The sequence below is a fragment of the Miniopterus schreibersii genome (genome assembly GCF_964146895.1).
Source record: "Miniopterus schreibersii genome assembly, chromosome: 8".
Taxonomy (NCBI): Eukaryota; Metazoa; Chordata; class Mammalia; order Chiroptera; family Miniopteridae; genus Miniopterus; species Miniopterus schreibersii.
In genome coordinates this window covers 59979525-60007333 of record NC_138109.1, presented here as the reverse complement: position 1 = coordinate 60007333, position 27809 = coordinate 59979525, and the positions used below count along the sequence as shown (strand labels likewise).

At 36.3% G+C, this 27809-nt stretch overlaps 1 protein-coding gene and 1 pseudogene across 6 annotated transcripts in view; both read right to left on the bottom strand.

Annotated features, from left to right (window-relative positions):
* Positions 1 to 2395: 2395 nt before the first annotated feature.
* CCDC18 (coiled-coil domain containing 18) overlaps positions 2396 to 27809 on the bottom strand; it is a 93113-nt gene continuing 67699 nt past the window's right edge. For all 5 annotated transcript variants that reach the window (XM_081145283.1, XM_081145286.1, XM_081145284.1 and 2 more), the window contains 3 exons: positions 23682 to 23882; positions 13776 to 14234; positions 2396 to 2490 (listed from right to left, as the gene is read on the bottom strand). In XM_081145283.1, coding sequence (XP_081001409.1) covers positions 2476 to 2490; positions 13776 to 14234; positions 23682 to 23882 — 675 coding nt within the window. In that variant the 3' untranslated portion in view covers positions 2396 to 2475. The remainder of the gene's footprint in view (positions 2491 to 13775; positions 14235 to 23681; positions 23883 to 27809) is intronic.
* LOC308560377 (archaemetzincin-2 pseudogene) lies at positions 25117 to 27743 on the bottom strand (annotated as a pseudogene). The gene is made up of 2 exons: positions 27723 to 27743; positions 25117 to 25996 (listed from the first exon to the last, which is right to left on the bottom strand). The product of its transcript is annotated as an archaemetzincin-2 pseudogene (transcript).

The following is a 27809-nucleotide window of genomic DNA, read 5'->3' as shown; positions in this document are numbered from 1 at the left end:
GGGGATCATTAGTATTGTTTCTCGTTCCTCTCTGTAGGTTTGCTCCATTGTCTCTCCTCCTTTTTCCAGACTGGTTGCTTTGCTTCTTTGGTCCATGGTAGGAAACATGACCATCGAGAGCTCTGGAGCTTTGCATTTTACAGTTCAGGCCCACAGAGAGATGTATGGAGTTTGATATATCCTTTTTTTCAGTTCCAGGCAAGGTAAGGGATTTGAACATGTTTATATGAATGGAAGCAGTCAAAGGACTCTGGCTCTACTTAAATTAAGTGTCTAATCCTGGGTGAATCAACTATAGCCAGTGATTATAGAGGTTAATGGATTAGAGCATAAATGGCTATTCCTATTGCAACTATATGAATCCAGTGGGATGTGGAAAAGATAAAATAATAGCATGCACTACAAGGAGACAGCATTTTCTTGAGGGGTAGGTAATATAAAGGTGGGGATTTTGGTGGTGGTGTGTTTTAGGCAAGGTAAGGGATTTGAACATGTTTATATGAATGGAAGCAGTCAAAGGATTGGGATGAAAGGTATCCAATAAGTGGGTTACTTAATAGAATAAAGTTTTAGGCTAGTCAAAGGGAAAGAAGCCTTTATGAGATAGGAAGGAAGAAAATATCAATGCATACTAACATAGGAAGGTCTAGGAACATGAAGAAAACTGAGGGAGATTTGACCTGAAGATTTCCTGTGAAGTATGTGGCTAAGTTATCTCTTGAATGTGTGGGAGATGCAGTAAAGGGGTGCTTGAAAGGAATAATAAATATTAATATACCTGTAATGAGAAAGAGAAAGGAAGCTATAGGAAGAGGTTAAGGTTTACAAAAATTGTTGAGCCCGGCCGGGAGTGGCTCAGTGGTTGAGCATCGACCTAGGATCCAGGAGATCGCAGTTTGATTCCTGGGTGGGGCACATGCCTGGGTTGGGGGCTCGATCCCCAATTGGGGGCGTGCAGGAGGCAGCCGATCAATAACTCTCTCATCATTGATGTTTCTATCTCTCTCTCTCTCCCTTCCTCTCTCTGAAATCAATAAAGATATATTAAAAAAAAAAAAAAAAAGGAAAAGTCAAGTCCTTCCTACAAGGTTTATTCTCTTCTTAAAAAAATAAATTGTTGAGCCTTGGCTGGATGGCTCAGTTGGTTGGAACGTCATCCCGTACACCAAAAGGGTTGTGGGTTTGATTCCCAGTCAGGGCCCATACCTCGGATGCGGGTTCGATCCCTGGTGGGGGCGTGTGTGGGGGGCAACCAATCAATGTTTCTCTCTCTTTTTCTCCCTTCCTCTCTCTAAAATCAATACAAACATATACTCAGGTGAGGATTAAAAAAAATTGTTGAGTCCAACTCAGATTGGAAATTGCACATTGTGCCTCTACTCAGTAATACTGACTAGTCCATGAATAAGGACTCATAAGGCCCATGGTAGAAATACAGGGGAAAGGGGAAATAAGGGTGCTGACTAAGAAGATTTAATTATTAGGGCCAAGTCACTAGTAAGTAGCAGAAAAAAAATACATTTTATTCCACATCTGACAAATAATTCCAAATTCTGTATTAGTGTTGTTCAAACAGTACTGTCAACATATTAACAACTTTAATGATGAACTATTAGAAAAGATTAACTCTGCAGTATTTTCTAAGGATCATTTATATGCACTTATGAATTAAATATTTGGTCTCAAGATATCAAATCTGAACTCTTAAGAGATTTGTAAATTCAAATGTTTAAATGTCATCTTAATTTTGCAGCATTATTTTTATCCTACCATAAAGCTAACCATGTGTAAATGGAGTCACTAACCCAAAGTTCGTATCTTGATGCTTGCAACAAATCAATTTCTCCATAACCCACACTTGTGTCATTATGTAATATAATTCTACCTGTAAAACAGAAATAATAACAGTATCTACTTCACATGATTGTGATGTGGATTAAATGAGTTAACAAATGTAAACTGCCTAGAATAGTGCCCGAAAAATGGCAAACAGAATAATAAATATTAATATAGCTGTAATAAGAAAGAGAAAGGAAGCTACAAGGAACAGGTTAAGGTTTGTCAAAAATTCAAGAGACGCCTGCCATTATTAGTACAATTACAAACCTGTGGCAGTATGACTTCTAAATTCACGTTATTTATTTAAAAAATAAAGTATTACTAGAAAAATAAATACGATAGTAGTCTGATTAAAAATATATATAAATGACTCAATGTACTTATGCATTTTAACAATTTTAACAAACACAAAAGATAAGGAAAGCAGCAAATTTAAACCAAAAAATGAATAAAATGAATTAATTTTCACAAAAAGTATAAGTAAGCTTTAGAAGAACTTTCTTTAAAAATGTTGAAATATAAAATTTATTCAAAAGCAATAAAATAACAGCTTCTATGAAGTATGAACTACATAATAAGGAAACACAGCACAGTACCATAAATCCCATTTTTCATCACATCAACATCTTCTTTTAATTATAAATTTTCTCCCTGGAATAATGCAAAATAATAGATTAACACTTGAAATAGTCTTATATTGATTTAGCATTAAAAGTCCACTATAAAAATCAGGAGCATAATTTAAAGCAACAGTGGAGAATATGAAGTTAACTGAAAAATGTGAATCAGAATAAATCAATAATGGATCACATGGTAATTCTGGTTAGGGGTGGGGAAGGAGTGCAAAGTTAAACTAAACTGATTTAAGGAGCAAAAACGGGGACATAATAAGATATTTAGTCACTGGTGTTACATTGTTCAAATGAGGGCACGATAAGAAAGATAGAAGGCTACATGAAGAAAGTCAATGGAAAAGAAACAAACAAGGAAGAAGAATAGAGCAGGAAAGGAAAAAGACTAGAGAAAAAGTTTGCACAAATAAGTAGCACAACATAAAGAAGTAAAAAAATACAGGGAAGGGGCCCAGGAGATTCTAAAAATGCAGGTTAAAGATGGCAGTGGACTGAGTGGAAGCTACACAGACACTCTCCTGGGACCAAACTGGAATTACAACTAAAATATAGAAAAACCATACTGAATAATCGACTGCAACTAAAGACAAGCTGGAGAGCACCCTCGTAACCAAGGAGGAAAAGTGGAGACCACACAGAGACTGGTAGGAAGTGTGGAGGCACAAGAGGGCTGGCTGGGCTCCACAGGCAGCAGCTGAAGGTCTGGAGGGATATCTCAGCTGTGGGGGTTCCCCACTGAGGACTCTGGGGCCTAAACCCCAGGCTGGGCTTCCCAATCAAGAGCACCAGAGCTGAGAGAGGTGCCCACATAACATCTGGCTGTAAAAAGCAGCTGGGTTTCAGTCTGCCAGGGAGAGACAGCTGGAAATGCAGGTACCCTCTTAAAGAACCAAAGCATAAAGTTTTGTGTGTAGCCACTCACTTGGGCTCCAGCAGAGGGAGGGCAGAGTGGAAAGGAGCTATGTGAGGAGAATCTAGGGTTGTGGGCTCTGGAGATACAGCTCAGAGGGGATCTCTCTGGATTCATGCCAAGTCATTCCCCGTAAGTGCAGAGGAAATCTTTCACAGGCAAACATTTACCTTCCAAGTAGCTTTTGCCTGAGGGGGAAGCAATTGCCCCACCCTACTGGACAACCTCTCACCCTACCCAGTGGAGTTTCTACATCCTGAGGCTCATTAAGAGAATCAGATTAATCAGCCTACAGGCAGAGGAAGACCTCAGAGTGCTTTGTGTCTTTGCCTGATCTGCTTCTGGACCTGGGTCTTGGAAAAGCAGTCTTTGCTGTGCATCTTGGTACTGCCCAAACTTACTCAGCCCCAACAGAGGGGACCTCAAGCCGTGGGTTGTTGATAGCTCCAAACAGGGTACACAAGGCCAGTCACAAACTGCGTCTGACATTGGCCTGCACCAGAGACCTTCCAAAAAGACTGAGATTCCTAGCAGGCCTACTTAATACATAGAAACAAACACAAATAGACAGCCAAAATGGGGAGACAAAAAAACAAGTCCCAAATCAAAGAACAAGAGAAGTTTCTAGAAAAAGAGCTAAATGAAATGGAGATAAGCAATCTATCAGATATAGAGTTCAGAATACTGACTGTAAGGATGCTCAACAGCATGAGAAAAGACACAGAAACTATGAAAAATGACCAGTCAGAAACGAAGAATGGCATAGCAGAAATAAAGAATACATTGGAAGGAATAAACAGTAGATTAGAGGAAGCTGAGGATCAGATCAGCAAATTAGAAAACAGGGTAGGAAAAAAATCACTCAATCAGAGATACAAAAAGAAAAAACAATTAAAAAACAGGACAGTCTAAGGGACCTGTGGGACAACATGAAATGTAACAATATTCGCATCATAGGAGTACCAGAAGAGGTTGAAATTAAGCAAGGGTTAGAGAACCTGTTTGAAGAAATAATGGCAGAAAACTTCCCTAACCTGGTGAAGGGAAGTCACACAAGTTCAGGAGGCACAGAGAGTCCCAAGCAAGAATTCAAAGAGGCTCACACCCAGACACATCATAATTAAAATGCCAAAAATTTAAGACAAAGAGAGAATATTACAGGCAGCAAGAGAAAAGCAATCTGTTACCTACAAAGGAACTCCCATAAGGCTGTCAGCTGACTTCTTATTAGAAACTCTACAGGTCAGAAGGGAATGGCATGAAGCATTCAAGGTAATGCAAAACAAGGATCTGAAACTAAGACTACTCTATCCAGCAAGGCTATCATTCAAAATAGATGGTGAAATAAATAGCTTCCCAGACAAAAAAAAGGCTAAAGGAATTTATCACCACCAAATCAGCATTGTAGGAAATGTTAAAGAGACTGCTGTAATTAGAAGTAGAAATAGAAGCATTGCAAGAAATGTTAAAGAGACTGCTGTAATAAGAAGAACAAATATAGAGAGAAACATAGGCATAAAGAATTAAAATGGCAATAAATAAGGACTTATCAATAATAACCTTAAGGGCTTTAAGGGAGAGATCAACAGCAATACAGTCATAGTTGTGGACTTGAACACCCCACTGACTTCACTGGATAGATCTTCCAGACAAAAAGTCAACACAGAAATAGTGACTCTAAATGGTACACTAGATCAGATGGATTTAACATTTCCCCCCAAAGCTGCAGAACAGACATTCCTCTCAAGTGCACATGGGTCATGCTCAAAGATAGACCACATGTTAGGACACAAAACAAGTCTCTCCGAGTTCAAGAAGAGTGAAATCATATCAAGCATCTCGGATCACAATGGCATGAAATTAGAAATCAACTACAGCAAAAACATTCAAAAACATTGAAACATATGGAAGCTAAATAGCATGTTCTTAAACAATGAATGGGTTACCAGTAAGATCAAGAAAGAAATCAAAATCTTCCTGGAAACAAATGAAAATGAACACACTACAATCCAAAATCTATGTGACACAGTGAAAGCAGTCCTAAGAGGGAAGTTCATGGCACTACAGGCCTACCTCAAAAAGCAAGAAAAATTTTTAGTAAACTATCTAACCCAACAAATTAAACAATTAGAAAGCTCCTCTGTGAAGCTGTCCTGATCAGGGCTTTTGTTTTCTGGGAATTTTTGTGTGTGTTTTTTTTTTAAATAGATCTTACTGATTTCAGAGATAGGAAGGAAGAGGGAGAGAGAGATAGAAACATCAATGATGAGAGAGCTGTCATTAATCAGTTGCCTCCTGCATGCCCCCAACCTGGGATCGAGCCCATAACCCAGGCATGTAACCTGACTGGGAATCGAACAATGATCTACTGGATCCTAGGTCAATGCTCAACAGCTGACCCACGCCCAGCCGGGCTGGGAGATTTTTTTATTGCTGTTTGGATTTCATCAGTTGTTATGAGCCTATTCAGGTTTTCTGATTCTTCCTGATTCAGGTTTACATGATCTCACTCATATGTGGGATCTAATAAACAAAACAGACTGAAGAACAAAATAGATCCAGAGACACAGAGGCATGGAACAGATTGATGAATCTCAGTGGGAAGGCTGGGGTGGGGGAATGGGTGGGGAGAGATTAACCAAAGAATTTATACGCATAAATGCATAACCCATTGACACAGACAATAGAGTGGTGAAGGCCTGTGGGGTGGAAGGGATGAAGGGTGTAGGGGATCAATGGGGGGAAAAAGGGGGATATCTGTAATACTTTCAACAATAAACATAAATTTTTAAAAAATTAAAAATAAATTAAAAATAAAATAATAATAAATAAAAATGCAGGTCAAATATTCTTGTCATACTTGGTCTTTCTTTGGGGCAGGAATTTGAACTGTTACCAGGTCTCTAGGTATTACCTGCACTCTTGCCTTATCTTGTTTTTCTCCATCTTTGTTCTTCCTATAGCTGATTTTCTAAATTCTTATTTTTCAATTCATGCATGGTATACAGACCATATTTTGTAAACTACTTTTCCTTTTTGGAAATAAGATGGATATAAATAATACGTCTTATAACTTCCTAATAAACTATGAACTGGCTAATCAATCAGTATTCACACTTCCACTGCTCTAATCTAAAACAAAAGCTCTTGCCCGGCTATTGTGGCTTGGCTTTTGAGAATGGACCCATGATCCAGGAGACTGTAGTTCAATTCCTGGTCAGGGCTCATATCGGGTTTCAGGCTTGATCCCCAGCAAGGGGTGTGCAGGAGGCAGCCGATCAATGACTCTCTCATCATTGATGTTTCTCTCTCTCTCCCTCTGTCTGAAATCAACAAAGATATATTTAAAAAAATAATAATAATAAAATAAAATATATATATATATATATATATATATACACATACATATATATATATATATAATTTTATGGATTTCAGAGAGGAAGAGAGAGGGGGCGAGACAGATAGAAACATCAGTGATAGGATAGTCATTGATCGGCTGACTCCTGCCTGCCCCCAACTGGGGATTGAGCCCACAACCCAGGCATATGCCCCAGTCGGGAATCGAACCTCGATCTCCTGGATCCTAGGTCGATGCTCAACTGCTGAGCCACGCCCGGCCAGGCCATAAAAATATATATATTTTAAAAGTTCTTTACTGGAAGCCTGTGAATTCCTTGAAATTGTGTTCAAAATTGTGTGTGTGTGTAATATTTTGTGAGTTCTGAAGCTTTTGTCAGAGTCTGAAAGCAGAATACTGCTATTAGAGATTTTATTGTGAATGAAAGTGCCAACACAGCTAACTGTTAGGAAATTTAGTATTTGGGCTGCAACAGAAGAAAGGGAGGACTTCTCACATACCAATTTCTAGGTTCTGCTATACCAGCGGATTTTAAGACTGCACTCTCTGGAGCAGCACTCCATTAAAGCTAATTGATGTCCTAAGCACAGCCCAACAATGCCCCTGGTCCTTCCAATGCTTACAATAATGAGTTTAAGGGTCCTTTACACAAATCAGCTGATGAGTTAAATGCTATCAGACACAGCCAGTTGGTTTTATTCTCTACAGAAGTAAAACTCATAAATGGGTCAGAAACAAATGTAATACCTGATGACACCTCAAACAAAGCTTTTAAACTGTACATTCACCGTACCAAAGAAAAAGATTTTTTAACATGGCAGATAAAGATAATTATAAAACATTCTACTCCAGTTAAGTGTGGCAGAGAAAGAGTTAAAGGCATGATAGCTAGGGCAAAACATTGTGATGCTCCACTTCCCTTGGTGCCCCAAGCCTGTGCTTCTTTTCCTTAAGGGTTAATCCAGGGCTGCCCTGGAGTCTGCATAAGCAACCCTGAAATATGGTGAGCAAGTAACTGGGTAAAGATCAGACACAGCCCTTCCTCAATCAAATTATCTTTGCATCTGATTGACATATTTGGATTTTTTTATATCACTTGATTTAAACAATAGTTTCCTTGGCTTAAAAGAGTTTAAAAATTCTTGTAAATCGAAGACCAATGCAATGTTATATATTAGTAGTGGGTGAATAAGCTGAGGACCAGAACTAGCCTACAGATCATGGTTTTACACCCCAATTTTAAGTATCTTATGTAAAATTTAGAAAGCGGTACACATTTATTAATGCAATGTACATGTAAATGACTATGAATAGTAAAACTATAGCAAGTCAAAGTTTCAAGAGTACCAATCCTTGCTCTGAATTTTCTTACCTCCATTAAAAAAATACACAACCCAACAATAAAATTAGAAAAGAAAAAAATGGAGGCCTACAGAAGAGCACTGAGAAGATGTCTTCCGTTACCTTCCCCTTAAGATTAAGGTATAATATGCAAGTAATGACTGCCAGAGAATTGAAGAAAACCCACAGATGAGCATTTGTCAAGCATAAATTCCAGCATGGGCCCCAAAGGAGTACTGAATTGAGTTCTGAGCAATCCAAAGAGCCAGTCCCTTCTATCCAAGACAAAATTAAGTCTACACTGGAAATGCAATTGAGGCTCATGAGATATGAGAGTTCCATGTGAGCTTAAAGTTTTGAGTACTGACTGTGGTTAATGCAAATTTAAAACTCAGTAGAGCCCGGCCGGGAGTGGCTCAGCGGTTGAGCGTCGACCTGGGCTCCAGGCGATCGGGGTTCGATTCCCCGTCAGGGCACATGCCCGGGTTGCGGGCTCGATCAATGACTCTTTCATCACTGATGTTTCTATCTCTCTCTCTCTCTCCCTCTCCTTTCCTTTCTCTGAAATCAATAAAGATATATTTAAAAACAACAACAAACAAAAAAACTCAGTAGAGTATATCACTAGCAATAAGCAACCATATGTGTATAGAATTTATCTTTGGCTGGATTTTCTTAAGAACTGGCTACAGCAGTTTGCATATATTAATTTGACACTCAGCTTCCGTGATTATAGAATAGGAAAAATGACATGGTATATTCAAATGCATCTATTACAATGACCTATATGATGAGAAATCATTCTATCAGTTGTGTAGTAACTTTTTTTTTTTAGTTATGTAGTAACTTTTAAGTCCTACCCTCTTAATTCTTAATTGACTAAGCAGTTGCAAGACCAAACTATTTAATTAGACAGTACTGAAGAAAATATAAATACAATTACGTAAATAACATATCAGCAGTGGTTAAGAACAGAGACTCAGTTTCCTTGTCTATATAATGGGGATAATAGTACTCACTACAATAAGAACTATTTGGTACTATAAGGATATTAGTACATATTGTATGGTTGTTGATAAAGATTAAATGAGTTATTTTATGTAAAGCATTTACAATAGTGCCCAGCACATAGTAAATGCCACGTATTATTTATTTTTTTAATTAATTTTATTTTTGTTAACCACATATTATTTCTATCACAATCTGTCACTGTACTTATCAAATGTATCCTATATAAATTAAGTTCTATTTTACCGAAAATAGACTCTTGCACACCTATGACTCTAAGGGCACAGAGTAGAGGTTTTAAGGGGAACAGTACTCTTCCCTAGGAAAAATCTGGAAATTTGTAAGAGTACTTTTTGGTTGTCACTATGATGGGGAGAAAGAGACATCCTGTTGCTGGCATGTAATAGACAGGGGGAAAAAGATGTCAGATGTCGTATTTTGCAGCGTTGTTCCACACAACAAAATTATCTGCCTAGCAAGCTTACTAGACCTCCCTAGTCCATTTATATTTTCCCACTCTCCAAGATAACTATTTCATATATCGTCCCTGTTCTTAAACCTCCAATACCTCAGCCTGCCTCAGATGATAATCTTTCTTCTTATTTCACTAAGAAAATAAAGGCAATCAATAAAGAAATTCCTCCCTTCCCACCAAATCTTACACTCCATGTGTTTCTATACCCATATATTCTGCCTGGATATATGGCAGAACTGCCTTCTTTTATTCAAGGCCAATTCTGCTTCTCTACTGGATCCTAACTCATTCAGCCTATCTTAAGAATTTGATTCCTTCCACTCTGTCTTGAATTATCAGTTTCCCTGTCTACTGGATCATTCCCACCAATATATAAAATGCTGGTTTATCGCCCAAGACAGTGTGGCTCAGTTGGTTTGGTGTCATCTTGTGCATGGAAAGGCTGCAATTCGATTTCCAAGCAAGGCACATGCCAGGATTGCGGGCTCAATCCCTGATAGGGGGCGTATACAAGGCAGCCAATTGATATTTTGCTCTCACACCGATGTTTTTCTTTCTCTCCCTCTCCCTCTGTAAAAATCAATAAAATAAAACTTAAAAATACAGTTAAGTTGCAGGATACAAAATAAATGTACAAAAATTCACTGCGTTCCTATGCAACAAAAAGAATTAAAAACCTGGGAATAAACTTAACAAGGATGTGAAGGACCTATATACTGAAAACTACAAGACATTATTAAAAGAAATTGAAGAAGATACAAAGAAATAAAAAGATATTTTGTATTCATGGATTGGAAGAATCAACACAGTTAAAATGTCCATATTACCCAAAGCAATATACTGATTTAATGCAACCCCATCAAAATACCAGTGGAATTTTTAAAAGAAATAGAACAAAAAATCCTCAGATTTGTATGGAACCACAAAAGTCTCTGTACAGCCACAGCAATCCTGAAAAATAGGACAAAAGCATAGGACTCACTCTCCCTGACTTCACATTATATTACAAAGCAACAGTAAACAAAACAACATGATAGTGGCAGAGAACAGACACACAGACCAATGGAACAGAATTGAGAGCCCAGAAGTAAATCCACATGGATATGGGCAAACGTACAATGGAGAAAAGAAAGCTTCTTCAATAAATGATGCTGGGAAAATTGGAAAGCCACAAGCAAACGAATAAAACTAGACTGCTATTTGATACCATACATAAAAATTAACTCAAAATGGATCAAAGACCTAAATATGAGACCTGAAACAATAAATTACATAGAAGAAAACATAGGTACTAAACTTACAGAATTTGGTCTTAAAGAGGATTTTATGAATTTGATCTCAAAGACAAGAGAAGTACAAGCAAAAATAAATGAATGGAACTATATCAAACTAAAAAGCTTCTGCACAGTAAAAGAAACCATCAACAAAACAAAAAGGTAACCAACCAAATGGGAGAAAACATTTGCAAACAACACTTCTGATAAGGGGTTATCAAAAACATATAAAGAATTCATACAACTCAACAATAAAAAACAAACGATCCGATTAAAAAAGTGGACAGAGGACCAGAAGAGACATTTCTCCTGAGAAAACTCACAAATGGCCAACAGATATATGAAAAGATGCTCAACTCCACTAGCTAGTAGGGAAATGCAAATCAAAGCTACAATGAGATACCACCTCACACCTGTTAGAATCACTATTATCAACGAGACAAGTAATAACAAGCGTTGGAGATGTTGTGGAGAAAAAGAAATCCTCATTCACTGCTGGTGGGAATGTAAATTGGTGCAGCCACTATGGAAACAGTATGGCAGTTCCTCAAAAAATTAAGAATAGAGTTACCATATGACCTGGCAATCCCTTTTCTGGGTATCTACCAGAAAAATTTGAAAACATTCATTCATAAAGATATATGCACCCCTATGTTCATTGCAGCATTATTCACAGTGGCCAAGACATGGAAACAACCAAGGTGTCCTTCAACAGCACTGGATAAAGAAGATGTGGTACATATATACATCAGAATACTATTCAGCCATAAAAGAGATGAAATACTGCCATTTGCAACAAGATGGGTGGATCTCAAGAATATCATGCTAAGCAAAGTAAGTCACACAGAAGAAGTCAAGAACCGTATGATTTCACTCATGTGGGATATAAAATTGAAAGCAACAAATGAACAAGCAATCCAAACAAACAAACAAAAACTCATAGACAGAGACTACAGTATGGTGGTTAGCAGAGGAAAAGGAGAATGGGGGGAGGTAGTAAAGGGTAAAGGGAATCAAATATATAGTGATGAAAGGAGATTTGACTTTGGGTGGTGAACACACAATGCAAAAAAAAAACACCACAAAAAAGTTTAACTTCAGTCTCAAACTAATCACTCACTTGTCATCTCCACTTGGACATCTAATAGAAATCTCAAATTTAATATATCTAAAGTCAAACTCTTGATTCTCTCTATACCTCCAAATCTGCTCATCTCCTAGTAAATGGTCAGATACTCCGGCCAAAATCTTTGAAGTCTCTGACCTCTATTCACTCAAAACCTACATCAAATCCTGTTGGTTCTATCTCTAAAATATATCCAGAAATTGAACCATTCTCAACAGTTCTACACCTATTCTCCTGCCTATCCAAAGTCATCTCTTGCCTGGATTACAAGTAGCCTCCTACATGGTCTCTGTTTTTGTCCCTTTATCATCCATTCTTCATAAAGCAGCCAGAGTGATCCTTTAAAAATATAAATTAGATCATGTCATGTCCTTAAGCAGAACTCTCCAATGACTTCCCATCACACTTCAAATAAAATCCAAACTTCTTACAGGAACTACAAGACCCCTACGGCACTCCACAAAATTATCTCTTATCACCTTACTACTCTCCCTCTTATTTATACCAAACCAGCCACACACACATCCTAGCTGTTTTTTGAACATGAGGCATGCTACCACCTCAGCATTTTAATACCTGTTGTTCCCTTTCCTCCAACACTCTTCCTCTAGATACTGAGATAGTTTGCTTCCTATAGGACTCTGATCAAATGTCACCTTCTCGTGAGGCCTGTCCTGACCACTCTATCTAAAACAGTACCCCAGTCACATTGTATCCTCTTACCACCTTTTCTTCATAATACTTATTTTCACCTGGCATTAGAACATACGTCTATTTATTTGTTTATTGATGGTCTCCCCACTAAAATGTATGCCCTGTTTGGAGAGGTTCTTAGTCATTTTTGTTTAGTTCTATAATCTCAGTGTCTGATTATATATAGTAGTTGCTCAATAAATTCTAAACAAAGTGAATGATTGAATCAATGATATACAGTAAACACAATTGTAATTTTAAAGGCTAAATGAAAACAAATTTTATCAGGCCTTATAGAAGACTGTTTTATTATACCATCTTGTTTATTCTACCACAATTTCATAATGTGTACATTTTGTTTTACCCACAATATTATCACATTTATAAAGTTTTCTACTTATAAATAGTAAATTAAACTTTTTTTAATGTGAGGAAGGATATGGAGAAATGAAAAGAAACTCCAACAGTGTTTGTCTTGAATACATTCTAAAAACACTTAAAAAATTTTTTAAGCTACCAAACCTATTTTGATGTGTTTGAAAATGAGGCATTTCCTGGAAGAGATTATTTATTTCCATATTTAAACTATAGATTAAATGCTTATAAATAATGTTGAGTGTAGTAGGGATTCAGTTAGTTGCCTATTCAATATATGTTCAAAGAATAATGGGAGTAGATAAATCACATGAATGAGATATTCTGAGTCACTGTGGAAATTTATGAACAAAACAAAGGTTACCTTAATTTTTACTAGAATGGTTTCCAGGAAGTCTAGAAACATCTAATTTTGGAGCTCCAAGAACATTTCCCGATACTCTAAAGTTAAAAACACTCTCCTAACATGAGATAGAATCAGTCCTTTAATCAAATATAGAGATTATATTTAATAAAAAATATAGGCTATTTTTTAAAAAGTTACATTTCAAAGCTAAATTTTCAACTCCACTTTTCTGTTGTAAAAGTATTCCAAACTTAAAGTGAATTTTTTTGTACTTTCCGTATTTGTGTACATCTTCTAATGGCATGCTTCATTTAAATATATGGATTTTATACAAATAATAAAATGATATTCAATGGAGACAAATTATTATAACTACTAATATATGAAACACATACCTGAGTTAAACCAGCACCTGTTTGCATAGAAGACTTTTTAAATAGTCTCACTTCTTTGTTTATGTATCTTAGCATCCCACTAAGAGTACTGAAGTCATTATTCTCAGAACTGTCATCTTCTAGGTCACGTGTAAGAGGTTTAAATGAGTCTGACTGGGTATAAGTTAGATCCTTCTGGCATTCTTCTAATGTTGAAGGTTGTTTTAATCGCATTTTTTTTAAGTCCTGTAGTAATTCTTCAGAAAGATCTTCATCACTATGAGTTTTAAAACTAAGGTCACTGGCACTAATAGAGCGACGTAGTTTTCTACACTTGAAAAAGGCTCTGTGAGCAAATTTTGGATCTTGAATGCCAGGCATATTTTCCATTGGAGAAGTAAAGGAGGCTGATACAAACTTGTTGTCTTCTGCCCCTTCATGTCCAGAAATTTTGGCTTGTAATCTGGTTAATTCTGATTCCTGTAGAAAAATTGGTACACAGGGGCTCAATACACTTTGTTAAATGAATTACTTAGAAAAACTACAGATTCTTAGAAACAATCTAAGTCAACCTTCTATTCCAGAATTTTTATAACAAGTTATGAGGGTTTTCCCAGCTCTGTTTCAACCCTTCATTTTGGACAATATAAATTTCTAAATCAGCTACTTTTAATCTGATACTTTCTATTATTTTCTAAAAACACTGTGCTTATAACTGTTATAACCACAGTGTGCATTACAAAATGAAAGTTTAACAAGCATATTTTAGTTCTTTGATCTTTAAAGTGCTTTACCTAGAAAAACTTTGTAAGTGGCTGGTGTGCCATTTTTTTTTATAGTAAGTCCTGTATTCACATTCTTATAATTATAATTAATAAAGTAGCTACAGAGTTTATACATAAAGGGTTATGTGGGGAATTTAAAAACAACAACAACTTTTGTTGGTTAGCCATAATTGAGAAATATAGTATCTCAGAAAGTAGGATTCCATTTAACTTAGAGTTTAACACCTAACTTTTATAATAAAATGTAGTATACTGAATTTGTTGAACATCATTCAACTTTTTCTTAAGACTCAAAGAAGGTTGCTGCTGTAATCATTATTGTAGCGTGCCATAACATAATGATGCCTTTAGGACTCTCAGAAAATGGTCTTATTTTTGCTCTGGCTCCAGTTGCCCTCAAATACTAGGCACTTGTTAGGGTACTAAAGGAAGATCAACTGCTTCAACACTGTTCTATCTTCTCTCTCAATTCTGTTTCTGCTCTCTGTATTTAATATTGCTACTAATGGAATTGCTTTTCATTATTTATAGCTCCTTCTAATTGTTATGTTATGCCAGCTTTTGCTCTTCTATTAGCTTTTCTTACTTCTTTTGCTCTTATCCTCCTAAACTCCTCTTCAGTTTACATCTAGAGCCAGTTGACATTGACTTTGAAATCTAATGTCAGAAAACAAAGGAATTCTATTTTCTGACTGGTATATATGGTAATCCTGGTACATGTTCTAAGATCTCTCTCTATATAGTTCATTTTAGAATTGCTGCTATTTACCCAATATTTTGGTAATTTTTAAAGTAGTTGAACTTAAAAACTTCTGAATAATAGTGCAATCCAATTGTATTTCTCTCATTGGTAATATCTAACAAATGAGCAAAGATAACTACTATGACAAGGGATACACAACGCAGAATCTTTTAAATTTTCAGTCAAATTTTCACAATAAAATTTTACAATTTTGTATAAATGTTGCAGATCCCCAGAACACTAGGTATATTAATGTTTCAATAAAAGCACAGAGTGTTCAACCAAAACATAATTTTAGATTATGTCTTTCAGTTTTCCTGAATATCTAGGTATATCACATAAGAGATTTAAATGCACGGCTTAGTAACTAGAAATATTTCTAAGGTATTACTTGATTGAGATTTTTGGCTATTCAGTAACTTCCATTTTGCTATAAAATGATTTATTTTTACAACTATTAGTAAGATTATTCTTTTTTTTAAGGTCTTCACTGACCATGTTAATTATACATATTGGCAGTTTTGAATGTTAAAATTTTATCTCTATGCATTAATACTAATATTAATTTCAAATTCCAGAATAAACTGTCATGATCAGCAGGGATACATAAGTAGCAATGGGCTATTTGAAAAATGACATACATATTCAAGTCATGTAAAAAAAAATTTTTAAACAATCTTGCATTTTCTAATTTATGATTTTTAAAGAAACTATTGATTTTGAAAAATGCTCCTACTTTTTAAAGATATCAATTATAAAACCCTCTAAAGTAAACATTATGATTAAGATGGCAGCATAGGAGGCTCCTCCCATGTCTCCTCCCATGACATACCAAATCAAAGCCATACTATGGAAGGGAACACCTGACTCCCAGCTTCTCCCTGGGGGTTAAGGGTTTGGACCCCAAATCTAGTGCTCCAACTTTCAAGACTCCCACCAGAGGGATGGGCCCCCTAAACACCTAGCTCTGAAAGCCAAAAGGGCTTGCATCTATGAGACCCACAACACTACAGCAAATAAAGAAACAGTTCTTGCCCAGCTGGGTGTGACTCAGCAGTTGAGCATTGACCTAGGATCCAGGAGATCTTGGTTCGATTCCTGGTCAGGGCAGATGCCTAGGTTGCGGGCTCATCCCCAGAGGGGGCGTGCAGGAGGCAGCCGATCAATGACTCTCTCATCATTGATGTTTCTCTCTCTCTCTCTCTCTTCCTCTCTCTGAAATCAATAAAGATTTATTTAAAAAAAAAAAAACGAAACAGTTCTTAACAGGCACGCAAGGACGCACCATGGCTATATCCATGGACTCAGTAAAGAAGAAGCAGGCAAAAAAAGCCCTTCTCTCATTCATTCCCTGAAAGCAGCCTATTTTCATACTTTAAAAGCTGTTGCCTGAGGGCCAGGTTTCTAATATAACATGCATCTAGGGGCAAACTGCGATCTCCTCCAGAGGCCAGGGAAGCTGACAGACACATCCTCTGCCTTCTCCACTGAGTCTGTTTCAAATTGCCAATATCTTCTTGGAAGGAGCTTTTACACATGTCTGGCACCCAAGCTTTTAAAGCTGCTGCCCCAGGGACAGGCCCCTGGATTGTATGACTCTGACAGCCAAGTCACTCATTCATGAGTCCAACGGGATTGTAGCAAACAAAGAAGTTCTTAATGGCCACAGGAGCAATCTCTTACAGCTGCAATACCTAGGTCCAGTGCTGATGAAGCAGGCAAAAAGCCCACATCCCAGTTTCTCCCTAGAAGGGCCCTAACTACATACTTTTCCAGCTGCTGCCTAAGGGCCCAGCTTCCAGTCAGTCTGCATCTAGGTGCTGACTGAGATCTTCCTTTTTGGGATACTGACAGGTCTTGACCCACCCTCAGCTACTGAGAGCCACTAACAGCAAAGAAGGCTACTTGGACAATCACAAAGGTTTAAAAGACAACAAGGAGCTCAGGTCAGGCTGACTGATAAAACACATATCCTATATGAGACCACTCCATCAAGACTGGGAAAAGGAGCTGTTTCATTTAATGCACAGAAACCAACACAGAGAGTCAAGAAAAGTGAAGAAACAGAGGAATGTGTTCCAAACAAAAGAACAAGTTAAAACTCCAGAAACAGACTCTAATGAAACACCTGAAAGAGAAACACCTAAAGAGACCGGTGATTTACCTGATAAAGAGTTCAAATACCCATCATAAAGATGCTCACCAAGTCAGGAGAATAATGCATGAACACAGCGATAACTTCAACAAAGAGACAGAAAATACCAAACAGAAATCACAGAGTGAAGAATACAATAACTGAACTGAAAAATTCAGCATAGGAGTTTAAGAGCAGATGATATCAAGTAGAAGAAAGGGTCAGTGAACTCAAAAAGAAGACAGTGGCCCAGCTGGGCGTGGCTCAGCAGTTGAGCATCAACCTAGGATCCAGGCGATCAAGGTTCGATTCCTGGTCAGGGCACATGCCCGGGTTGCGGGCTGCAGCCGATCAATGACTCTCTCATCATTGATGTTTCTATCTCTCTCTCTCCCTCTCCCTTCCTCTCTCTGAAATCAATAAAGATATATTAAAATAAATAAATAAATAAAACTAAAAAAAAAAAAAAAAAAAAGAAGACAGTGGGATTCATCCAATCAGAGAAGCAAAAAGAAAAAAAAGTAAAGAAAGCTTAAGGGACTAATAGGAACTATCAAACAAACAAACATATGCATTACAGGTGTCCTACAGAAAGAAGAAAGACAAAGAGAGGCACAAAGCTTATTCAAAGAAATAATGGCTGAAAAGTTTCCTCATGTGAGGAAAAAAACAGACATCCAGATCAAGAAAGCCCAGCAAGTTCCAAATACAAATGAATCCAAAGAGACCTACACTGAGATACGTTATAATTAAATTCTCAAAAGTAAAAGACAAGGAAAGAACCTAAAGCAGCAAGAAAAAAACTTGTTACATACAATGGAAACCCCACTTAGACAATCAGAGAAACTTTATAGGCCAGAAAGAAAAAGCATGATATATTCAACGTGCAGAAAGAAAAAACTGCCAGGCAAGAAAACTCTTCTGGCAAAGCTGCCCTTCATAACTGAAGAAGAGATAAAGAGTTTTCCATACAAGCAAAAGCTAAAGAAATCCATTTCCACTAGATTGGCCTTATAAGAAACGTTACTTCTTCGAGCTGAAGTGAAAGGACACTAACTGGTAACAGAAAAGCATAATAAAGTTTAATACTCTAATGTTGTAATGGTAGTGGGTAAATCACTTTTAATTCTAGTATGATGGTTAAAAGACAAAACTATTAAAATAACTGTAACTACAATAATTTGTTAATGGATACAAAGGTAGAAGTAAACTGTGACATCAAAAATGTAAAATTGAGGAGGAGAAAGTAAAAATGTAAAGCTTTATGTATGCATTTGAAGTTAAGTTCTTATCAGCTTAACATGGACTGTTAAAGAAGTTTTATGTAAGCTTCATGGTATCCACAAAACAAAAATCTACAGTAAATACAAAAAAGAGAAAGAGAAAGGAATCTAAACATACCACCACAGAAATTCATCATATCATACAAAAAAGAGAGAGAGAGCAAAAGAAGAAAGGAACAAAAGAACTAAAAACACCTGGAAAACAATTAACAATAATTATTTTAAATATAGATAGATTCTCCAATCAAATAAGAAGGGAAAATGAATAAAAAAATAATACCCAACTATATACTGCCTAGAGGACTTCAGTCTTAAGGACACACACAGATTGAAAGTGAAGATATATAAAACTACATTCCATGTAAATGGAAACCAAATGAACTGGGGTAGCTATATTTATATCAGGAAAAAAACAAGACAATGCCATTATATAATGATAAAGGGGTCAATCCAACAAGAGGATATAACATTTGTAAATATTCAGGTATGTAAAAAACATAGGAGCACACATAAATATGTAAAGCAGATATTAACAATCCTGAAGGGAGAAATAGATAGCAGCACAATAATGGCAGGGGACTGCAATACCCCACTCTCATTGATGGATAGATCATGAAGACAGAAAATTAATAAGGAATCATTGGGCTTGAACTACACATGTGATGATCAAATGGACTTTACAGACATTTACAGAACATTTCATCCAACACAGGAATATACACATTCTTTTCAAGCACACATTGGAACATTCTCCAGGACAGATCAGATGTTAGGTCACAAAAAAGACAATATATTTAAAAAGACTAAAGTCATATCAAGCATCTTCTAACCACAATGGTATAAAATTAAAAATCAATTATAAGGAGGAAACTGGAAAATTACAATTATGTGAAGATTAAGCAACATGGGTGAAAGAAGAATTCAAAAGAAAAGTAAAAAATTTTCTTGCCCAGTCAGTGTGGGTCAGTGGTTGAGCACTGACCTTGGATCCAAGAGACTGAGGTTCGATTCCCGGTCAGGGAACATGCCGAGGTTGCGGGCTCGCTCTCTAGTAGGGGGTGTGCAGGAGGCAGCCGATTGATGACTCTCATCATTGATGTTTCTATCTTTCTCTCTCCCTCTCCCTTCCTCTCTCTGAAATCAAGAGACATATTTTTTTTTTAAATTATCTTGACACAAATGAAAATTCAACATACCAAAACTTATGGGATATAGATAAAGCAGATCTGAGAGCAAGGTTTATAGTGATAAATACCTACATTAAGAAACAAAAAATAGCTCAAATGAACAATCTAACTTTACTCCTTAAGGGACTAGAGAAAGAAGAACACACTAAGGCCAAAGTTAATAGAAGGAAAACTATAACAAAGATCAGAGTGGAAACAGAGATTCAAAAGATAATAAAACAGATAAATAAAAGATCTGGGATTAAAAAAAAAAAAAATAGACAAACCTCTAGTTAGAACTTACCAAGAAAAAAAGAAAGGATTCAAATGAAATTAAATTAGAAATGAAGGAGATGTTACAACTGATACCACAGAAATACAAAAGGATCATAAGAGATTACTATGAATAATTATATGCCATGAAACTGGACAACCTATAAAAAATGGATAAATTCCTAGAAACATACAACTTACCAAGACTAAATTATAAAGAAATAGAAAATCTAAACAGATCAATTACTGGAAAGAAGATTGAATCAGTAATCCAAAACCTCACAACAAACAAAAGTCCACGACTAGATGGCTTCACTGGTGAATTCTACCAAGCATTTAAAGAATAATTAAACACCAGTCCTTCTCACACTTTTCCACAAAGCAGAAGAGGAGGGAATCTTTTCAAACTCATTTTACAATGCCAAAATTACAGATATCAAAACCAGACAAGGACCCTACAAGAAAGGAAAATTACAGGTCAATATCCCTGATGAACACATAGATGAAAAAAAAACTTTAAAAATATTAGCAATTGATTTCAACAATACATTAAAAGAATCAAACCCCATGATCAAGTGGGATTAATTCTAGGGATGCAAAGTTAGTCCAATATCTGCAAAACAATCAATGTGATACACCACATTAACAAAAGGACAAAAATCATGTGAACATTTCACCAGATGCAGAAAAAGCATCCAACAAAATTCAGTATCCACTCTGGTCACTTTTATTAAATATAGTATTAGAAGTCCTAGCCAGAACAATTAGGCCAGAAAAAGAAACAAAAACATTCAAATGAACAGGAAGAAGTAAAACTGTCTCTATTTTCTGATGACATGATATTATATATAGAAAAACCTAAAGAATCCACCAAAAAAACTGTTAGAACTAATAAGTAAATTCAGTAAAGTTGCAGGAATACAAAATCAATATATAAAAGCTAGTTGCAGGTCTATACATTAATAATGAACTATAAGAAAGAGAAATTATGGCCCAGCTGGGCGTGGCTAGTAGTTGAGCGTTGACCTAGGATTCAGGCGATCGGGGTTTGATTCCCCGTCAGGACACATGCCCAGGTTTTGGGCTTGATCCCCAGTAGGGGGCATGCAGGAGGCAGCAGATCAGTAATTCTCTCTTATCATTGATGTTTCAACTCTCTCTCTGCCTTTCCTTTCCTCTCGCTGAAATAAATAAAGATATATTTAAAAAAAAAAAAAAAGAAATTATGAAAGCAATCCCATTTACAATTACTTCCAAAAGAATAAAATATCTAAGAATGAATTAAACCAAGGAGGTGAAAGAACTGTACATTGAAAACTTTAAGATACTGATGAAAGTAACCGAAGACACAAATAAATGTAAAGATATTCTGTGCTCATGAATAGGAAGAAATAACATTGTGAAAATGTTCATACTACCCATAGCAATCTACAGATTCAGTTCAACCTCTATCAAAATTCTAATGGCATCTTCCACAGAAATGAACAAAAAATCCTAGAAATAGAACAAACAGTCCTAAAATTGATATGGAAACACACAGACCCCCAAAAGTCAAAGCAATCTAGAGAAAAAAAAGCTGGAGACATCATACTTCCTGATTTCAAACTATATTAATTCAAGCTATAGTAATCTACAGTATAGTATTGGCACAGAAATAAACACATAGAGTAATGGAACAGAATAGTTAGACCAGAAATAAACCTATGCATATATAGCCAATTTATGACAAAGGAGCCAAGAATACACAATGGGGAAAGGATAGTCTCTTCAATATATGGTCTTGGGAAAACTGGACAGCCACTTGCAAAAGAATGAAACTCGACCACTATCTTACACTATACACAAAAATCAACTCAAAATGGACTGGAGACTGGAATATAGAACCTGAAACCATTAGGAAAAAACATAGAGGGTTAGCTCTCTGATATTGGGCTTGGCAATGATTTTTTTGGATTTGACACCAAAAGCAAAGGCAATAAAAGCAAAAATAAACAAGTGGGACTATATCAAATTAGAAAAGCTACTGCACAGTAACAAGAACCATTAATAAAATGAAAATTTCAGGCAAATTATGGAATGGGAGAAAATATTTGCAAATCATATATCTGACAAGGGATTAATAATCAAAATATATAAAGAACTTCTACAATTCAATAGCAAAAAACAATCGTTTAAAAATGGGTAGAGAAACTGAGTAGACATTTTTCCAAAGACAAAAAAATGGCCAACAGGTACATAAAAAGGTTCTCAATATCACCAATCATCAGGGAAATACAAATCAAAACCACAGTGGGATATCACCTCACACTTGTTAGAATGGCTATCATCAAAAATACAAGAGATACATGTTGGCAAGAATGTGGAGAAAAGAGAACCTTTGTACACTGTTGGTGGGGAAGTAAATTGGTGCCGCCACTATGGAAAACATCATGGAGGTTTCTTAAAAAACTTAAAGGAACGACTATATGATCCAGCAATACCCCTTCTGTGTATATATCGAAAAGGAATAAAAACAGGGTATCAAGGAAATATCTGCACTCCCATGTTCCTTGCAGCATTATTCACAATAGCCAAGACAAGGAAACAACTAGGTAAGAATGCTGTATGGTATCACCGATATGTGGACTCTTTAAAAAAAAAAAGTCAAATTCATAGAAACAGTGAATTGAAAAATGGTTGGTTGCCGGGGCAATAGGGAAAGGTTAGTAAAAGGCTACAGCCTTTCAGCTATAATACAAATTAAGTCTAGCATCTAATGTATAACATGGTGACTATAGTTAGTTGGTAACACTACATTGTATAATTGAAATTTGCTAAGAGAGTAAAATTTAAATGTTCTCACCACATTTTTTTAAATTTAAAAGTTTAAACATTCATAAATTATTTCTCCTGGGGTAATATGATACACATCATATTAATAATTCCCAAATTCAATGTCTTCGAAATAAAGTGCTTTCTATTCAAATAGGTCAATATTTGGTCACATAATCTTCTACAAACTATAAGAATGGGAAAATAAGTCATAACTTTACCTTTTCACAGATATGTGGATGAAAAAGAGCTCTGTAATAAATCTAACAGAAAGTGACCTCACAGGGTGATCTGATCATAAATTCCTAACTGTGCAAGGTCATGGCGAGTAGTGCCTCAGGCCTATAACTTCCCAGGTAAAAAGTTATCTTTGCCTTAAGCCCTGTCCATTGTTAACACCCTCCTTGATGCCAGAGTAATCCTCTTTTTAAGACCCCTGGGAGGCATAACCACCCTCAAGTGAGCACAAAATTCTGTTTAGTATCCTGCAATCCAATCATAGAGATTTCTCTGCCTTGCTCTCTCTCATATTCATGCAATCTTCCTTAATTCCAAATGTATAAAAGAAACTGCAAATTGTCATTCTGGGAAGCATTTTTCTCAGTATGTTGAGGTTTTGCTTCTAGACAATGTCCTCTGTTTTGCTCAAATAAACTTACAAAAATTTTCTACAGGTTTGGACATTCTACAGTGACATACACTTTATACACTAAAAGTGTGTATGTCTACTTACTTTAATAAGTAATGCTTCATTTGTAGCTTCAATTACTTCATTCCTGTCTTGGACTTGTTGATGCAAACTGCTTACAGTGTCCTGAGCTTCCTCTAATTCTAATTTTGCCTTCTCTAACTGTTCATTTAGTTGCTGAACAGAAGTCTTTTGAGAGTCAGCAGAAATCTTCCACTTTGCATGGTTCTCTTGATGTGAAATCACCTATAGAGGCCAAAATTGAAACGGAAAAGAAGAAAGAAAATAGGATGGGGTTGGTTTCAACACATTCTAATACTTTTCATTTCCAACTTAAATAAAAATAAATTGTTTTTAAATACAAACATCTGATTTCTCAACAAATAATATACTAGAAAAAAAAAAGGGAAGAAGGAACCTATACTCTTAAATTTACTTAAGAACAGTTAACCAAATAAAATAGACTGTTTTTTTATCCTAATTTGAACAAATCACTATAAAGACATTTTTGTGACAACTGGGGAAATCTAAACAATGACTAGATAGTTGATGATCTTAAGGAATTACTGTCAGTTTTTAGGTATGATAATGATACTGTAGTTATAATTTTAAAAAATAACTTATTTTTTAGAGACAGTTATTGAAATGTTTACTGATGAAACAATGATATCTGGAATTTGCTTCTAAACAATATGTGATATGTGGAGGGGGGAAGGGAAGTGAATGAGGTTAAAGATACAGTGACCAGCATACTTCCCAGTTTGCCTACAACTGTCTGGGTTTTATGCCTTGATGTCCTGGTTAGTTAGCAACAGCAACCCTTTTTATTCTCAAAAGAATTCCCTTTTAGATAAAAGAGATGGTCACCATACTTGTAGATGAAACCAAATTGGCCAAACCAAGAGTTGTTAAATACTGAAGTAGAATAATTAAGATGAAAGGATTTATACCATTATCTTTACTTTTGAACATGTTTAAAATTTTCTACAAAAAGTTTTTAAAAATCTCATTTTCATAAAAAGATCAGTTTAGCAATTATTATTATTATTTTTTAATAAGAGGGAGTTTATTGTTAGAAAGTCACAGAGGTAGAAGTGAGCCATAGAAGAAATGGGCTTCAAGAAACAAGTTACAGAGGCAAAAGAAGGGCCCTTAGAGCTTAAGAGAAAGAAAGGCAAGGAAATCACACCTAGGGGAAGGGGTAGAGAAAGGCATGAGCGCCCCCTAGAGAGAGAGCAGCCTGCAATTATTATTAAGTGACTTTTCTGACAATTCTGAAACCTGTATTTTAAAAAATACTTTTAAAATTTATTGATCTCTTTTTCTAACTTTCCGTTACTTTAATGACATATTCTCTCATTTTTATATTCAAACCATATATACACTTTTAAAAAAAATTGTCAAGTAATAAATAGGAGAAAAACATTACTTTTATTTTTTTACCCAAGCAAGTATTTACTTTACTCCTATTTGAAAGTCCTTATTTTTGAAGAACAGCAATGGCATTTCATTATCCACTCTTTTCATTTCTTAAAGGCTTCATTAAAGGTTTTGGTAAGTTCATGTATCCTCATGACTATGTTTCAGAGTGATTCCAAGTGTCTTAGCAGATTCATCACCAATCCACCTCACCAGCACTTTGTAACTTTCTACAGTGTTGAAGCCAATAGCACATTGCAAATTGGTAAACAGGGCCAAGGTTTAGAAGGCGCTGGTCAGCTTCTTCCAAGTGACCGAAGCCTTGCATTAGGCATGAAAGCCACTGGCAGTGTTGAAGTCCAAATATGTCTCCAATTTCATGGGTTAAACAGAGGATTGAAGCAGCAAAACACAAGTCACTTCAGGAATGTAATAGTTATCAAAAGTTGAATCATTATGTGAAGATGTTTTCTGCAGCTCTACACACTGCCTTCATAGCATGAGCTATAAAAAACTGCCATACCTGGCAAAGCTAAATATCCTACACCATCTGTCAAAGAGGCCTGTCCAAAGACAAAATTCCAGGAGTTTCTCAAGCAAAGATCAATCATTGTTATTCCCATAACACAGAAGGTATCTTTAGGTTTCTTCTTCTTTAAGAACTTCAGAATATGCCGTGCATAAATTTGTAGATTCTGTGTGTTATCAATGACACTAAAGGAATACCTCATTGCAGAGACAGGAACTGGTTTTAAGTTTTACTGTTAAACTTTAGAAAAATGCTTCACAGTAGCCCTTGAACCATTTAATATACTGTATTCTTTACTGATAATTCTGGTCTTTCCAAGAGATCCAATGCACTGTATATAAAGACTGTGTTTCCCTAGAGGGTGTCCTTCTTTAAGGATCACTGAAAAAGTGTTCAAAGTCTTGGGGAGTCTCTAAATGGGAGGTGATCATGGCTGGAAGACTTTGTTCATCGAACACTATTTCCAGATCTCATTTCTCATACTGTGATATAGGCGCTGGGTTCTTTGAGATGAGAGCTATTTCTTTCTTTAAAGGCTGTTCTTTAATTTTTTAAAAATGTATTTTTATTGATTTCAGAGAGAGGAAGGGAGAGGAAGGGAGGGGGAGAGAGAGACAGAAACATCAATGATGAGAGAGTTATCGGCTGCCTCCTGCATGCCCCTCCCCGCTTGGGGATCCAGCCCAAAAGCCAGTCAAGTGCCCTGATCGAGAACTGAACCATGACCTCCTGGTTCATAGATCCATGCTCAACCACTAGCCATGCCAGCCAGGCTGATGAGAGCCATTTTTAGTGTCTATTCAGAGTGCTGTATTGTTTGCATAATGAGGTCTCTTCCATTCACATGTATTCCTGTGTAGTGATTTCATTCTTCTGTTGAATGGGGCCTACAAGGATGGGCATTCTGGGCCTGGCCAGCAAAGTATTATACTGAGTAAGTACCTTCACCCTTGACAGGCCTCAACACCACCCAAGGTGACTCCTGCACACATGCCTATATTACAAATTATTGTGTCATACATATAAAAAATTAGTACCAAATATTACACAGTAATACTAGAACCAATTTTTATAATTCATTTTATGTACTATCTGCTTATAAATAATTTCAGGTTGTTTACAAAAATAAAAGTAAAAAATGGGTAATTAACAATAAAAGGTCTCCAGAGAGGGCATACAGATGGCCAAGAGACACATGAGAAAATGCTAATCATCAGGGAGATGCAAATTAAAACCACAATGAGGTATCACTTCACACCTGTCAGAATGGCTGCCATCAACAAACCAACGAAAGACTGCTGGCGAGGGTGCGGAGAAAGGGGAACCCTAGTACACTGCTGGTGGGAATGCAGACTGGTGCAACCACTATGGAAAACAATATGGAGGTTCCTCAAAAAAATTAAAAATGGAACTGCCTTTTGACCCAGTGATCCCACTTCTGGGAATATATCCTAAAAATCCTGAAACACTAATCAGAAAGAATATATGCACCCCTATGTTCATAGCAGCGCAATTTACGAGAGCTAAGATCTGGAAACAGCCCAACTGCCCATCAGTAGATGAGTGGATAAAAAAGCTGTGGGACATTTGCACCATGGAACACTATGCAGCTATAAAGATGAAGGATCTTGTACCCTTTGGGACAGTATGGACGGACCTGGAGAAAATTATGCTAAGTGAAATAAGCCAGGCAAAGACAGACAAACAGCACATGATCTTGCTTATACGTGGAATCTAAAGAATTTAATAAACTGATGAACAGAATAGATTCAATGACATGGAAGCATAGATCAGACTAACGAATGTCAGAGGGATGGAGGAGGGAGGGTGGGTGGAGGGGGAGAGAGTAACCAAAGAATTTATATGCATATATGCACAACCCAAGGACACGGACAATGGTGGGGAGAGGGACTGGGGAGGGTGATGGGATGGGGTGGAACGGGTCATTGAGGAGAGAAAGGGGCATCTGTAATATTTTAAACAAAAATAAAATAAAATAAAAATAAAAAATAAAAATAAAAGGGGAATAGAGACCATATAATAAAAGTATAATGAATAGTCACTAGCAAATACTTGAGATGAAATAATTATTACTGATGGTCACTAAGTTGAGCAGCTAACATCAATTAAATAATTACGTTAAATCCAATAGCATTCATATTTGTCTCTAAAGACCAGATTGTAATCTCTTGGGTGTAGCCTGCAAATATGTTTTGTTTGGCAGA